Below are 15,105 nucleotides of genomic sequence, written 5' to 3'. Positions count from 1 at the left end.
CGGGGACAAACTGCAACCGAGGTACGTGCCCTTAGCGGGAACCGAACCCGGGTCTCTCCGGACCGCAGGCCGACGCTTGAACCGCTGAGCCAAACCAGCCAGGGCTTTAATCGATTTTTTTAGAGAGAAAGAAATAGAATATCAGTGTGAGAGATACATTGATTGGCTGCCTCCTGTGCATGGGAATGAGCCCACAGTCTCAGGCATGTGCCCTGACCCAGAGTGGAACTGGAACTCTCAGTCCCTGGGATGACACTCAGTCCACCGGGCCCCACCGGCCATCAGTCCACTGGGCCACCCCGGCCTTCAGTCCACTGGGCCACCCCGGCCTTCAGTCCACCGGGCCACCCTGGCCATCAGTCCACCGGGCCGCCCCGGCCATCAGTCCACCGAGCCGCCCCGGCCATCAGTCCACTGGGCCGCCCCGGCCATCAGTCCACTGGGCCACCCCGGCCTTCAGTCCACTGGGCCCCACCAACCATCAGTCCACTGGGCCCCACCAGCCGGATCCCTGGCTGTATCTTAGTCTGTAAAGAGCTTGTTCGTATCCAGCAATTTCTTGACTGTGGCCTCACCTTTGTGTTTCCCCAGCATTGCCCATTGAATATGTTTTCTCTTTGTGAACGAAATATGCTTTTACTTCAGAGAGCATTTAACACATTTTTTTTTTTTTTTTTTTAATCCTCACCCGAGGACACCTTTCCATTTTTTTTTGTTCAGGTAGAGTGGGAGGGAGAGAGAGGAACAGAGAGAGAGAGAGAGAGAAACATCGACGTGAAAGGGACACATCGAGTGGCTGCCACCCGCACGACCGACCAGAGCCGGGGACAAACTGCAACCGAGGCACGCGCCCCTTAGCAGGAACCGAACCTGGGTCTCTCAGGACCACAGGCCGACACTTTAACCGCTGAGCCAATCCGGCCAGGGCCATTTAACACATTTTAAGTCTCTTGCTGCGCAGATTGTCCCAGACTCTGCTAGTTGTCGCCGAGCTGCCGTCTGCGTGGCCCTTCGTGGCGCTGCTGCTCGGAGCGCTCTGCACTGCCCCACCTTCTCAGCTCCGGGCCGCGCCGGCACGCCGCCCGTGTCACCACTAGGTTACATCATTTGTTCGTGGTCACGCATTTAGTCAGTGGCAGAATTAGGGCCCCAGGGGTCTGGCTGAAGCGTGGAGCCCTTGGCCGCGCCGGGTGCCGTCTGACAGCGGGTCAGCGCTGCTGGTCGACGCCTGCAGTTCCACAGCCGCGGGAGCGGGAGCAGTTCCGGTTCCCTTTCCCTCCCCGTGGGGCACCTGGAAACTGTCCCCGGGGGGGCAGTGACCCCTCTTCCACCTGCCCGATCTGCACAGAACTCCAGGGTTCCGAAGGAAAACGGAGAACAGACCAGTAGGGAACCCGTCTGTGTCTCTCACGCTTTGGGTTCCTGTGTTGGCCGGAGGAATAGAGGGGCGACGGAGCTGGACCCTAGCAGCCACTTCGGACAGAGGAAACCTGATGCGCTCATTGCCTCTATCCAGAGGGAGGGCAGTCCTTTGTTCTGGGCGAATGAGATTAGCATCTTCTTGTTTGGCCCTCGTTGTCGACCTGCTAGAGTGGAGGAGGACGGGCAGCGTGTGACAGGCCGAGCTGGCCGTGTGCGTGGCGCGCACGCTGTCCCTGCCGTTGCTTTGCTGATCTCCTGTGTACTTTGTGTGTGCAGATGCTGATGTTTATCCAGGGCTAGCTGTGTTTTTTCAAAATGCACTTATATTTTTAAGGTAAGTTGCTAAATTTCTTAACCATACTTAGAACATTTGCAGAAATGTCATCTTTGTTGTAAGAGCAGCATGTACAATGGAACCATATAAATCCCTTAGTTACAGTGTACACAACTTCTTTGACTGTTGTAGAAGGGCGTACACGGGCCATCTAGTTAGGGCACTGCTGTGTGCCAAGACCTCAGCTGGCTGCTGAGCTTTTTTTATCCTCACCCGAGGACATTTTTGCATTTATCTTCAGATCGAGTGTGAGAGAGAGAGGGAGGAAGAGAGAGAGAGAAACATCAATTCAAGAGAGACACATCGACTGGTTGCCACCAACACAACCTCAACCGGGGCGGGACAAACTGCAACCGAGGTGCGTTCTCTTAGTGGGAACCAAACCCGGGCCTCTCCGGTCCGCTGGCCAGGGCGTGTGTGAGCATTTTTATTCCCATTTCATTATCTTACTGGATAAAGCAGGTGGTGGTTGCATGTACTAGGTGAGGACAGAAGGCCCAGAGTTGACTTAGGGTCACCCGCTAGGAAATGTGGGGCTGGTGTTTGAACCCAGGCTGCTGCTTCCATAACCTCTGTTTTGTTAAAACAAACAAGTATCAGGTGTCTTTATTTTAAAAAGAAAGAAAAGAGAATTACTACATACTAAGTATATTATATACAAAACCTGGTTTTTAAGATAACTTAAAGTATTAAAACAAAAGAATACTAAAAGTATATTTTAGGGACTATTTTCTAAAAAGCCCCCCCCCCCCAATGAAGTCCATATCCTATACTTTTCAGAATGAATGTCTCTTAGTGTAAAGACTAATGTTTAAATAATACTGCTCACCAAATACACCTAGAATGTGTTATTTCAGTTCACACACAGGTATAGTATGCAGCTCATTTGAGGGAAAGTGCTTTTTAAATACAGCATTCACTTATGAAATTACATCTCCCCCCAAAATCATTAAGATTTAAGTCTTTTTTTTTAAGATCTAAGTTTTGAAGAACTCTGTTTTTAAGAATTTGATGACACTGATAGTTTTCCCCGTATTTCTCCTGCTTGCGGTTCATTGGGTTTCACAGGTCTGTGGGCCAACAGCTTTCATCAGCCATTATTCGTTCGGATACTTTTTCTGCCCCCCCGCCCCCGCAGGCGTCCAGCACATGTGTGTTTAGCTGTCCGAAGCCCCCCCGGCCCGCAGTGCTGGTGGGCGCTCGTTTGGGCCGGGACCCTCCCCATCGCGGTCTCCACGCTCACTCCTCACTCCTCGCGCGGTCCAGTCTCCCGCCCGGCGCCCTCACCTCTGCCCGGGCGACGCGTGTCTCACCCATTCCCACGCCTCCCCTTGCCGTGCTCGTTCTCCGCTGCCTGAACGCGCGAAGTCTGCTCATAACTACTGCCGTGTCCTCGTGGAGCTGTGTCAGTTCTGAGCCCGTTCCTGTCAGTTATTTCTGCGTTCCCTTCATCTCGGGTCTCTTCCCCTGTTCGCTTCCTTTTCTTTGTTTGTGTTGTTGGCGGCTGTGCTTTTTGGTTTCTTTAAACATGTTTGAGCTTTGTTCTTGATGCAGCGAGGTCACGGGGCAGGTTGATCCTTTTGGGTTTTGCTCTTCGGCCTTGTCAGGTAGGACCGGAGCAGGAGTCCGCGCCCAGTCTGTCCCCTGCTGAGGCAGCAGACTCCGGGGACCCTTCCTGGTGCTCCGCGCGCTCCGAGCTTTCTCACCCGAGCCCGAGATTATGGAGCCTCGCAGCCCGGGGGCTCGGAACCGTTCTGTGGGGTCTTTCCCTGTCCTGGGCTGTTTTCTTCACCTGCGTCTACTGGTGGACACTCAGCTGACACCGGGGAACCCCTGCCCGTCTCCCGGACACCTCTCCGCGGGGCCGTCTGCCCTCTGCCCTGGCAGCAGCCACTCCTGCCTCCCTGGGCTCTCAGCTCCGTTTCCTCAGCTGGGCTCTGCCCTGGTCCCTGGTACCACACTGTGGCCCGGACACGTGTGGTTTTGAAAGGCATTTGACAGCTTCTGCTATCTTGTGATTATATTTCTTGACGTGTGACCAACAGCCTTGTTTCCATGGAGTCATCTTAGGCACCGTTTAGAGAGAAAACCTACATCCGCCTTCAGCCCTTTGCAGTAGTAGGAGAGCCCCGTCCATGACGGGGATACGCAGACCCTGCGCTCACGTGGACAGTGTGTGCTGCGTGGCTGTGCTCGGCCCAGAGGCGGTGGGGAACCTGGCCTGGCGGTGTGTCCTCTGTGCACGGGGTGCGGCTCTTCCGGCCACTCTGCTTCTGCCAGCCCGTCCTCCACCCTGGCTCCGTGCTGGGCATGCGCCTCTGTCCTCGCCTTGGTTCTCTCCGGAGGAGCTCCTTCTGCCCGCCTGCTGGCAGGGCACAGACGCCTACTCTACCCGTCCAGACCCCTGCTGTCCCCTCCTGGTGGCTGACACTTCAAATCCTTAGCCACCTCCTGGTCCCAGGGCCCCGTCTGCTCCTCCCCCTCTTTGCCTGCTCTCGCTGGAGAGCTCAGGTCAGCCAGCGCTTGCCCGGGAAAGCCTTGTCCCCCCCAGGCCAGACCTGTCGGCGCTCTCGTGCCAGGGACCTCGCCGCCACAGCCTTGTTTCTCTGTCGCTGGGGTGATGGTCCCCCCCGCAGGCTCTTCGCGCCACAGTGAGCACTCGTGTCTCGTCTTGACTCAGCGCGTCCCTAGCGCTTAGCCAGTGCCCACCACGTGGCGAAGGGACAGACTGCAGCGTGGTCGCTTCACGGTGCGTCTGTCGCTCTGGGCTGCGCTGGGAGAACTGGCCCCTCCTTACACCTCCTGTCCGATAGCCCGCCAGGCTGTGAGGAAGGTGTTTAATCACGCTCAGCCCCAAGGCCAGCCGGCTGCTGGACAAAGCAAGGGAGACCCCGTCTTTGCTTTGGGAGCTGATGCAAAGGCAAAGTGAGTGTCTGTCGAAGCAGGTTTAGGAAGTGAGTTTTCTGTTGCTTGTTCCACGTGTTTTTTCCTCACGATTTATTTTAATATCTTTATAGCACTCTGATCTACAAATTTGGAAGAACTGAAGAGCTGTGGACCTGAGATCACGTCTTAAATCCCATTTTCCTTTGTTGTACTCTGTCTGCAGATAAGTTTCTGTCTTTTAATATAGTTTACACATTGCCAAATGGAATAGACTGTACATTAAATGTCTCTTTACACTTTTGTGTTCCGAGTTTTGAAGCAGTTTTGAGTTTTCTTTTTCAATGACTGGGTTGTTAATGTGTATATAAGACTCTACAGATGGATTCTGAGTGCCAGTCGCTTGTTCCTGGCGAGGCTCGGTCTGTCTCCTGAGCCAGGGTCGTATCATCTTGTCATTTTAGAGTCAGCTGCTTGGTTCCAGTATCAGTTCTGAAGACGCACAAGCAAACAGCTCGGAGTAGCTGAGATAAGCGATGAGCCATGAAGAAGGGCGTTGCAGCACGTTGTAATTTACTTTGTCTTAAAAATGAGATTTTAAAAAGGAAACATGTTTGTTCTTATGTGATCAAGAAGTGGACTTTTATATGAAGATTTTTTAAATGCTGAAGGACTAGTTTGAAAGCCTTTCCAACAATGATTCCTTTAATATCGCCTCTGTTCGAGGAGGGACGGCCCAGTCTGTGTCACCCGGAAAAGACCAAGGCAGCCAGCAGCGTGCTTCTTACACAAGCACCTTAGACGGTCCACCTGCTGGGTTCTCGACAGCCTGCATTACCTACATCACACAATTCCGCGTCAGGGAGTCGCAGACCACTGCTCTTCCAAAGCCTGCGCCTGCGGCAGAAAGCGAACAGCTGGTGTGGAGATGAGCGCTCCTCCCGCAGGGAATCGCTGGGCCCAGCGAACAGTAGGCGCCCCCGTCGGTACCTGCCAGCCTCTGCCCCAGCTTCTGCCCCAGCTTCCCGCAAACCTCTGCGAGGCGGAGCTGCCGTCTGAACCTTCCCTCCCGCTCCAAGCGCCGTTGCTCCGGGCGTCCCCGTGGGGATGCGGCGGGCACGGGGCGTTGCTTTCCCGTCCCGCAGGGTTTGCGCACGTTTCCCCAGGGACTGCAGAGCCTGCCGCTGGACGCAGCAGAGTAGCGTGGTACCCGCCTGGGCAGCTCCGCCTGCGGCCTCCCGGGGTTCGCCTTCCTTCCGCCCGCCCCAGGGTGCGAGGGCGCCGTGCAGCGGGAGCGGCGGCGGCCTCGGCCTGGACCGGCCCAAGTGCTTGCTCGCTGTTGCCCCTCAGGATGTCGGAACGCGCCTCCCCGCGCACTAAGCCGAGCCATTGTTTCCATTCTCTGTAACCTGTTGCAATAAACAGCTACTGCTCACACATTCTAATACTGTTAAATCTGTTGGAGAAAACGAACCAAAAAATTGGTTTGCCGGTCATTTTTCAGTTATTCAAGTGGACCCAATCAAAGAAGCACTTTGTCTTTTTTTTAATACATTTTTATTGACCTTTTATTATTTTATTTATTTATTTATTTTTTATCCTCACCCGAGGACATTTTTTCATTTTTTGTTCAGATAGAGTGGGAGGGAGAGAGAGGAAGAGAGACAGAGAGAAACATCGACGTGAAGGGACACATCGAGTGGCTGCCACCCGCACGACCAACCAGGGCCGGGGACAAACTGCAACCGAGGTACGTGCCCCCAGCGGGAACTGAACCCGGGTCTCTCTGTACCGCAGGCCGACGCTCCAACCGCTGAGCCAAACCGGCCAGGGCTTTTTTTATTTTTTTATTTTTTATTTATTGACCTTTTAGAGAGAGAGGGGGAGAGAGAGAGAGAGAAACATTCATAAAAGAGAAACATGGATGGGCTGCCTCCTGCACACCCCCCACTGGGGATGGAGCCCGGAACCCGGGCATGTGGCCAGGACCTCAGTCCCTGGGTTGACGCTCAGTCCACTGAGCCACACCAGCCAGGCAAGAAGCACTTTATCTTTATGAAACATGGACTGTGGAGGAGACTGTTCACGACCTGACCACTGTTCACGACCTGACCACTGCCTGTCCCTCGAGCTGGACCGAGCCAGATGGGACTGCTTGCAGCTACCCCCTTGGAGACTGTCTGTCTGAAATCGATGTTGATTCTGACAGTCAGCACCTCCCCTGCCTCCTGCGTTGTGTGCTTCCTGGAGCAGGCTTGTCCTGCCCGGTGACGCCCGCGGAGGAATCTCCCACATCCCTGGTAGGGCTCATGAACGAGGGCCGTGAGTGCCCCCTGCAGACTCTAATTCACTGGCACCTGCCAAGCTGCATGGGGTCCATTTTGTCCTGCAGCTGAGACATGCCTCACATGTAAGTTTCCCTTACTCACCAGACTGCAGTGGCACCTCTTCCTTCGGTCTTGTCTTGCACGCTGCTTTCAGAGGTAGATTCAGACTCCGGGCTTTCCCCTGGGTCTCGGTTCCTACGGTGGCGAGCCAGCCGGGAGACTGAAGTGGCCCTGCCAGAGGCATCCATGGGAGACCCGGGCTGTCCACCTCCCTTGTGGGGAGTGGTGGTCCTCACCTTAGATGTGAGTGGGCTGTCCTGTAAGTATGGGGACCCCCCAAAACGCAGGCGGGCCCCCTGCACTGTTTGACACCTGCACATAAGGCAGCGGCAGGGAGGGAAGGGCCCGCCCCAGGCAGAAGCCAGCGCTGCGCCCAGCCGCCCGAGCCCCAGTGCTGGGAGAACCTGACCCGGCTCAGTTCCCGGCAGGGATGAGAGCAGAGTCTGTGACTGGAGCATGGTGGGGGCTGCTTATTTCCATCCAAGCCCTGGTGCGGGCAGGTCATCCTGCGGGCGGGCCATCCATCGCGGGTCTGAGGGAGACCAGCCGGTCCCCAGAGGCCTCTGGGCCAGAGGAGAGGCCTGGAGCCCCACAGAGGGAAGGAGGGGGGTCAACGCAACGGAAAGAAAGCCCGTGAAGAGCACCCGAAAGCCAAGGTGGCATGATCTGGTTGCTACAGGCACCCTGAGAGAAGAGACCGATCCGGCCTGACGCAGCCCTGGGGGTTCCGGGGTCACGGGAGGCCATCGGCGGCCCCAGGGAGTTCGGGGAGGCTGTGGGGTCCTGGGAGGCTGTCAAGCCAGCGGCAGTTTCACGACAGCATCAGCCTCCTCAGCCAACATTCCCCAGAGCAGGAGAAGCCTCTGGGATGTCACCCGCCTCTGGGTGCCTCCCACCCCCAGGGACAGGATGAAGGCCACGGCTGTCCTCAGGTGAGGGCCCTGGGGACCCGAGGCCTGTGGAGCTCACCACCCGTTGGTCCCTCAGACATAGATAGCTGCTTTGGTGGACAAGGTGCCGAGTGTGCCCTAAGATGTCATCCTAAATGTTTTCCGGTTCCCTCGGTGCTGCAGACGGTCTGGAGGCCAGACTAATGGTTTGAAAATTGTCCCCCCTCCGCCCTGAGAACGAGGTCTGCATCCCCCTGGTCCCGGAGAACACTCGGGCATCAGCAGCTTATAAACTCCAAACCTCTGTTGGAGAACTCCACCCTCAGGCTCCAGTAAGCCGGGACTGAGAGGCAATGCCAGCTGGGAGCTGGTTCATTCACCTCCCCCTTGGAGATGGGTGTCAGTTACCAGGACAAGGAAAGGGGGGATGGTGCAGGAGCGCCATCGTGTGGGTGCTGCGTGCCCTGCACCCACAGCCTCGAGCAGTCCAGTGTGCCCTGTGAGAAAGCCTAGAGCTAAGGAGGATGGTGCCTCCTATCCATGCAGCTGGGCCTCAGCCGCTTCGGATCCCTTGGCTACGGCCCTGGGCACCCACCCGCCGCACTGGACCTGGCTTTAGTATGCTGTCAAGTCCCCAGGTCCTGTGCCTTCACCTGAGAGGGACAACAGTAGCCCTTTCTCGGGCTCCACAAGGTTACTGGCCCCACTCCTATGTCATGGGATGGTGGCTCGGGACTTGCCACTGTTTTCTTCCCGACTCCTGAAAAATGGGCCCATCACACTGATGACATGGTGCTGACCTGTGAGGTTTGCCTCTGCCGCAGGGAACCTACCGGCTTTGCTGGACCACCTTCGACTGAGAGGGTGGGCACTGAGCCGCAGAGAGTCCAGGCCCAGGCACCGCGGGGGACCTCCGCTACCCCAGGCTGTGGGAGTTACCGGCCAGTTCTTCCCGTTCGGGTCCCATCTCATAACGTCCTTTTCCAGCTCGACTGATAGCTGACGCTCACCGAGAACTCTCTAGGCCCCAGGTATCGTGGGTCCCATCCTCTTCTCACAGTTTGGAGGCGAGGACCTTGCCCCTGGCGGGGGTGGTGGCTTAGGCCCCTTCTCCCCGATGGGCAGCCTGCTCTGCCTCGGCCAGATTTCCCGGGCGCTCCAGCCCCGCGTTCCCCTGGTCAAGGAGCTGGGAACCCCGCGCCGAATGAGGTTAAAACTTTATGCTATAAAGAAGTCTTTTGCGGAGCTTCCTATAAAGTGCGTCATCTGCTCTGAGGAGGGAGGTCTCAGTGATACAGTGTTTTCCATGCTTGAGACTTGGGGATTGACCCCGGAAGGAACACTGAGAGGGCTTCGCAAGAACAGGCAGAACGCGGGAGCCAGCGGAAGGGCGCTTGGGCGCTGCCGGCCTTGGGGAAGGCCAGGGCCAGCCGACGGGAAGGAGCGGGGCGAGGGCGGCGGGCAGGGGGTCGGTACCGACGTCCCTGCTTTCGGAGCTGGGATTCTTGGGGCGCTGCACTTATGTTTAGGTGGTTTGCTCTTCCCTAAATTTGGCACTGCCCTCACTAGCCGCGGGACCTGGGGCTGTTCGCCTGTTTGTGCCCTTCGAACGAACGGCCTGTGACCCGCGGATGGAGCCTCCTTTCCACTGGTGGCTGGAGGGCTGTGGCTTTCCTGGGGGATGGTGTTTGCCTTTTGTCACAGTTGAGGCGCCTCCTTAAAAAAGGGAGGGTTGTTTTTTGTTGCCGTTTGGGCCCTTCCAGGCTTCCTGTCTCGCAGCAGCTTTAACACGGCTTAAATCACAGGGGACACAGGGGTGCAGACAGCAGTGCAGGCCTGTCGCTGTCTCAGCTGTGGCAGAGGGGCTCTTACATCCCCACGAGCGGGTGTGGCAGGGCAGGCCCCCCAGACCTGCGTGAGAGCACCCATCTCTGACCCAGGCATCTCAGCCTTCCCCCGAGGCCTAGGGAGGACCAGAGGGCTCTCAGATGGAACGAGGGCCCGCTCCCCGCTCTAACCACGTGCCGAACACAGTTCCCGATGATGTGTCTTCCCTCCTGTGATGGAAGCTGTGAATTTAGAGATGAACTCTTTTCTTCGAAATAACTCCAGACTCGCAGGAAGGTTACAAAGGTAGTTCAGCCCGGCCGGTGTGGCTCAGTGGTTGAGCGTCGACCCTGCACCAGGAGGTCACCGGTTTGATTCCCAGTCAGGACACATGCCCAGGTTGTGGGCCTGATCCCCAGTGGGGAGCACGCAGGAGGCGGCCAATCGATGTTCTCTCTCATCTATGTTTCTCTCTCTCCCTCTCCCTTCCTCTCTCTAAAATCAGTAAAGAAAAGGAAAAAACAAAGGTAGTTCAGAGAATCCCACATAACCTCGAGATTCCCCAAATGTTACCGTTTTGCACTAGCTATAGTCGATTTTTCCTGAGATGTGTGACAGTCTGCTCAGAGGTGATGTCTCTCGACCCTTGAATACGTCTGTTTATTTCCACAAGTCAGATCCCAAAAGCAAGTTGACACCAGCACAGTGCCAAGCACTTCATTCGATTTTTGCCAATTGCCATACGCATGTGCTTTATAGAAAATAAAAATAGGTCTTTTCTACCCTGGCTGGTTTGGCTTAGCGGGAGTGTCAGCCCTGGAACCGAAGAGTCTCGGGTTTGATTTCCAGTCAAGGGCACATACCTCGGTTTCGGGTTTGACCCCCCAGCCCAGGTCGAGGTCATGCAGGAGGCAACCAATCAATGTGTGTCTCTCTCATCAATGTCTCTTTCTCTCTCCCTCCCTCCCTCCCTCCTTTCCCCTCTATCTGCAAAAAATCAATGGAAAAATATCCTTGGGTGACAGGTCTTTTCTGGTCCCGAATGCAGTCCATGACCACACCGTGTGCTTAGCCACTGCCTCCCTTCAGTGGCTGATAATGTTGGGACAGTTTTCCAGCCTTTGTCTTTCATGACCGGGTATTTTTGAGGAACACAGACCGGCTGTTTTATAGAATGCTCCTCATTGGGGTTTGTCTGATGTTCCCCCCTGATTGCATTCAGGTTGTGCATCGGGGGCAGGGGTACCAGGAAAGCGACTTTGTTATGCCCTCAGTACAGCGCCCATGCAGACGACTTAAACACTGGACAGAGGCAAGTAGTTGTCCGTGAAATGGAGTCACCAAAGGGGCCGCTGCCCCAGCACCTCTAGGAGTTGCTGGGTGGGGAGGCGGCAGTGGTTTCTCCAGTTATCTGTCAGACACAGAGAAAAGTCTCCTCTCTGTGCCCCTCCCCCGCCTCCAGCTCCCCAGCTGCTGCCCGCTCCACCCCTCCCCTGCAGGGGGCGTCAGCTCCCCGGGCCTCAGCACCTTCCGGGGTCACCAGATCCACCTGCAGCGACCTGGCCCAGGGCTCCGCGGTCCCGCCAGGGGGCGCTGTGCACAGCGCAGGCAGAGGTCTGCACGGGTGCTGAAGGAAATCCGGGGCACTAGAGATCAGTGTCGGGAAAGGGGCGCTTTTATCTAATTCCCAAAAGGCTCCTATGGCCTGGCAGGGGCCTTGATGCACTAGCCCGTCATCTCCGGGGCCCTCGTCCTGGTGCAAGGCCTGCTTCCTCCATTTCCTGTGTTCCCATGTGTTCACAGGACACAGGCGAGGATCAGATACCCCTCCTCCCCTGCAACCTCAGACCCCCAAGTTAGCTCAGCACAGAGTCACGGGGGTCTTGACCTTCAGGAGGGGAGTGGGTGTTTCTCCTACAACAAGGAGCACTTCGGGGTTCAGCAAAGTTTCTCTTGTAGCAAATATTTTAGGCTTCGTAGGCACACGATGTCCCAACTACTCTGCTCTGTCCCCCGCGGGACAGCGGCCACAGACGACACAGACACGAATAAGCCGCTGGCTTCCAACCCACGTTTACTCACGGACACTGGCACGTAAGGTCCATATACTTTCGATTCCCACCCCCCACCATTTAAAGATGTAAAAACGGTTACTAGCTTAGAGGCCCTATCAAAACCGAGCAGGCTGGACTGGACGCCTGGCGTGCTCCATCGCCGATGACTAAGGTTCTGCGGGCTGGAGGGCAGTACTGGCCAGGGCTTTCCTGGCCAGGAGGATGCGTTTGGGGGATAAAAGGTTGCAGTCCGGCCTGCAGACACAGCGGCGCTCACGCAGCTGCAGGCAGGAGGCGAGGTACACAGACAGGAAGAAGGGAGCTAGGGGAGGCAGTGAGGACCATGGAGTGCTACTGTCGGCGTCTCCCCAACAGTGAGAGCGCGCCTCCCAAAGCTCTGGCTCCTCCCACAGATGCTCTGGACTGTTCATAAAAATTTTTTTTTTCTTTATTCATTTTAGAGAGAAAGGAAGTGAGAGGAAGAGAGAGAGAAAGAGGGAGAGAGAGATGGAAACATCAATGAGAGAGAACATTGATCAGCTGCCTCCTGCAGGCCCCCCACGGGGGATCCGGCCCACAACCTGGGCCTGTGTCCTGACCGGGAATCGAACCGGCGGTGACCTTTCAGTGCACAGTTGCTGCGCAACCACAGAGCCACAGCAGCTGGTTAGGACTATGTTTATTTATAAAGTCCCAGTCCTTTTTTTTTTTTTTTTTAATCCTCACCCGAGGATACTTTTCCATCTACCTTTGGATAGAGTGGGAGAGAGAGAAACATCAACTTGAGAGAGACACACTGGCTGCCTCCTGCACGACCCTGACCAGGGCTGGGGACTGAACCGCAACCGAGTCACGTGCCCTTGACTGGAATCAAACCTGCGACTCTTTGGTCCTTGGGCCGATGTTCTAACTGCTGAGTGAAACCAGCCAAGGCTAAAGTCCAAATCTTTATCATTTTCAACTCAAACATATGATGATTTTGTACTTAGCCTGACTAAAATGAAGTCCCAAATTAGTACAAGTATCAATCCCACGGATTAGGAATTTGTTTTATAGTGTTTTTGGAAAATACTCTAAAGAAGAAGAACTCGACCTGGCCAGTTTGGCTCAGTGGTTAGAGCGTCGACCTGCGGTCCGGAGAGACCCGGGTTCGGTTCCCGCTAAGGGCGCGTACCTCGGTTGCAGTTGGTCCCCGGCCCTGGTTGGTCGTGCGGGTGGCAGCCACTCGATGTGTCCCTTCACGTCGATGTTTCTCTCTCTCTCTCCCTTCCTCTCTCTCCCTCCCACTCTATCTGTACAAAAAAATGGAAAAATATCCTCGGGTGAGGATAAAAAAAAAAAAAGAAGAAGAACTCAAAAGCTCTTGTCCTCTCCCCTGCTGTTTAACAGGCCAGCCCACACCTTCTTGGGATGGCGAGTCACGGGCTTGGGGTGGTCTGCAGCGGGCAGCACACTGCAGGCTCGGGGACCCCAGTGTGGGGTGGGTGTCTGCCCTCCCCTGCAAGGCTGACACCTTGTGAGTCTGGCCCTGGAGAGGTCCCTGGACTGAGTGCTGGTCCTGGGCTTGGGCTCTGAGTCTGTCCCCAACTTAAGCTGCTGCCTTTGACTAAGGGCCTTTCTGGGCTGAACCACAGCGACCCGCTGGCCCAGGACACTAGCTCGGTTCCATCCCGTACCCAGGTCAGCCTTATCAGAACCAGGTCCTCAGAGCCAGCCCGCCTGCCCCTAACTAGCTGCACCCCCGTTTACTCAGGGTGGCGCCATGAGCTGACCGAAGCATAACTTCTAACTTTCTGACAGAATCGCTCTGTCCCCTTCAGCCGGGCTCGAACTCAGAACCTGGTCTTCCTGCTGCCTACGTGTCCTCTCCCCACAGGCTTCATCCGCAGCCCAGGGGGCGCTCCCCTGCCTTGGCGTGCCCATCCCAGGCAGGTGCTTACAATTTCCGCCTGCTGACTTCCTCTAACCCTGCCCCAACTCAAGGCGCACCCAACAGATAAAGCGGATGACTCACAAGAGGGCTTCGGGGTGCAGGCAGTGGGTGGGGTCCTTTGAGCTCTTGTCACCCGGACGGCAGGGTGGCAGGCAGGGTGCGCAGGCAGCGCTCGGCCAGAAAGTTGCCCCAGGGGCCAACTGGGCGGCAGCAGCATAGACCTCTGGTGGTGCCGGAAGCTTCCCGCCCCTGTCTCTTCCCAGTCAAGGTTAGGCTGCCAGTAGGGGCTTCTTTTGAAAGCAGACTTTACAGCAACTTTGCGTGTGTGTCCGTTTGCGCGCCGTGTGCTGTGCATGTGTGTGCATGTGTGCCGTGTGTGTGCCGTGTGCGCACTGCGTGTGCATGCTGTGTGCTGTGTTGTGTGCTGTATGTGTTGTGTGTGCTGTGTGCTGTATGTGCTGTTTGTGTGTGCTGTATGTGTTGTGTGTGCTATGTGTTGTTTGTGTGTGCTGTGTTGTGTGCTGTATGTGCTGTTTGTGTGTGCTGTATGTATAGTGTGCTGTGTTTGTGTGTGCTGTGTTGTATGTGCTCTTTGTGTGTGCTGTATGTGTCGTGTGTGCTATGTGTGTTGTGTTTATGTGTGCTGTGTTGTTTGTGTGTGCTGTGTGTCGGTGTGTTCGTGCACGCTGTACGGGGTGGGTGAAGGTACACATCCGTTTCCTAACTGTGAAGAGTCATATACATTGAGTTTGAACCCATGTCCTTGATACAAAAGAGCCCATCAGTCCTCCCAGTCAGAGGACTGCTGCCTGGCTGGGATCCCTGCTGTCACCAGCTGATTCTCTTTACTGCCTACAAGCCCCTGCCTTGGTCCACCCCCGTGACCCCACATGGAACGAAGCGCTGGTGCAGCTTCTGAAAATCCCCGTTACACCTTTTCTTTCTTTCTTTTTCTAATCCTTACCTGAGGATATTTCTCCATTTATCTTCAGATAGAATGGGAGGGAGGGAGGAAGGGAGAGAAACATGACGTGGGAGAGAGACATCCATTGGCCACCTCCCACATGATCCTGACAGGGGCCGGGGACGAACTGCAGTTGGAGGTATTGCCCTTGGCTGGAATCGAACCTGCGACTGTGGTCTGTGCTCCAACCACTGAGCCAAACTGGCCAGGGCCCCTTTACACTTCTTCAAGGAATCAAGCAACCCATGTAGGAAGCTCTTGCTGAGTGACCACAAGGCCTCAGTAGCTCTATGGAATGTTATTTAAGAAAACAAAAGTTTAAATATATTAATTTTAAAAACACGAAACTTTGCAGAATATAAGCCAAAATAAGAAGACAAAGTGGAGAAGAAAAACCTCAGATACCCTTTT

The 15,105-nt window shown here is 55.6% G+C and overlaps 1 protein-coding gene across 4 annotated transcripts in view; it reads left to right on the top strand.

The window, feature by feature from the left end:
• Window positions 1–6,071, top strand: part of TMEM50B (transmembrane protein 50B) — a 36,774-nt gene extending 30,703 nt beyond the window's left edge. For 2 of the 4 annotated variants that reach the window (XM_036243089.1, XM_036243090.1), the window contains exons 6-7: window positions 1,699–1,756; window positions 5,104–6,071. In XM_036243089.1, coding sequence (XP_036098982.1) covers window positions 1,699–1,756; window positions 5,104–5,167 — 122 coding nt within the window. In that variant the 3' untranslated portion in view covers window positions 5,168–6,071. Of the gene's footprint in view, window positions 1–1,698; window positions 1,757–4,773 lie in introns of all 4 variants that reach the window. The other 2 variants (XM_036243091.1, XM_036243092.1) reach the window with 2 other exon arrangements.
• Window positions 6,072–15,105: the final 9,034 nt, after the last annotated feature.

Source organism: Molossus molossus, unplaced genomic scaffold (genome assembly GCF_014108415.1).
Source record: "Molossus molossus isolate mMolMol1 unplaced genomic scaffold, mMolMol1.p scaffold_m16_p_5, whole genome shotgun sequence".
NCBI classification, from domain to species: domain Eukaryota; kingdom Metazoa; phylum Chordata; class Mammalia; order Chiroptera; family Molossidae; genus Molossus; species Molossus molossus.
This window is presented reverse-complemented; position numbering and strand designations above follow the sequence as displayed.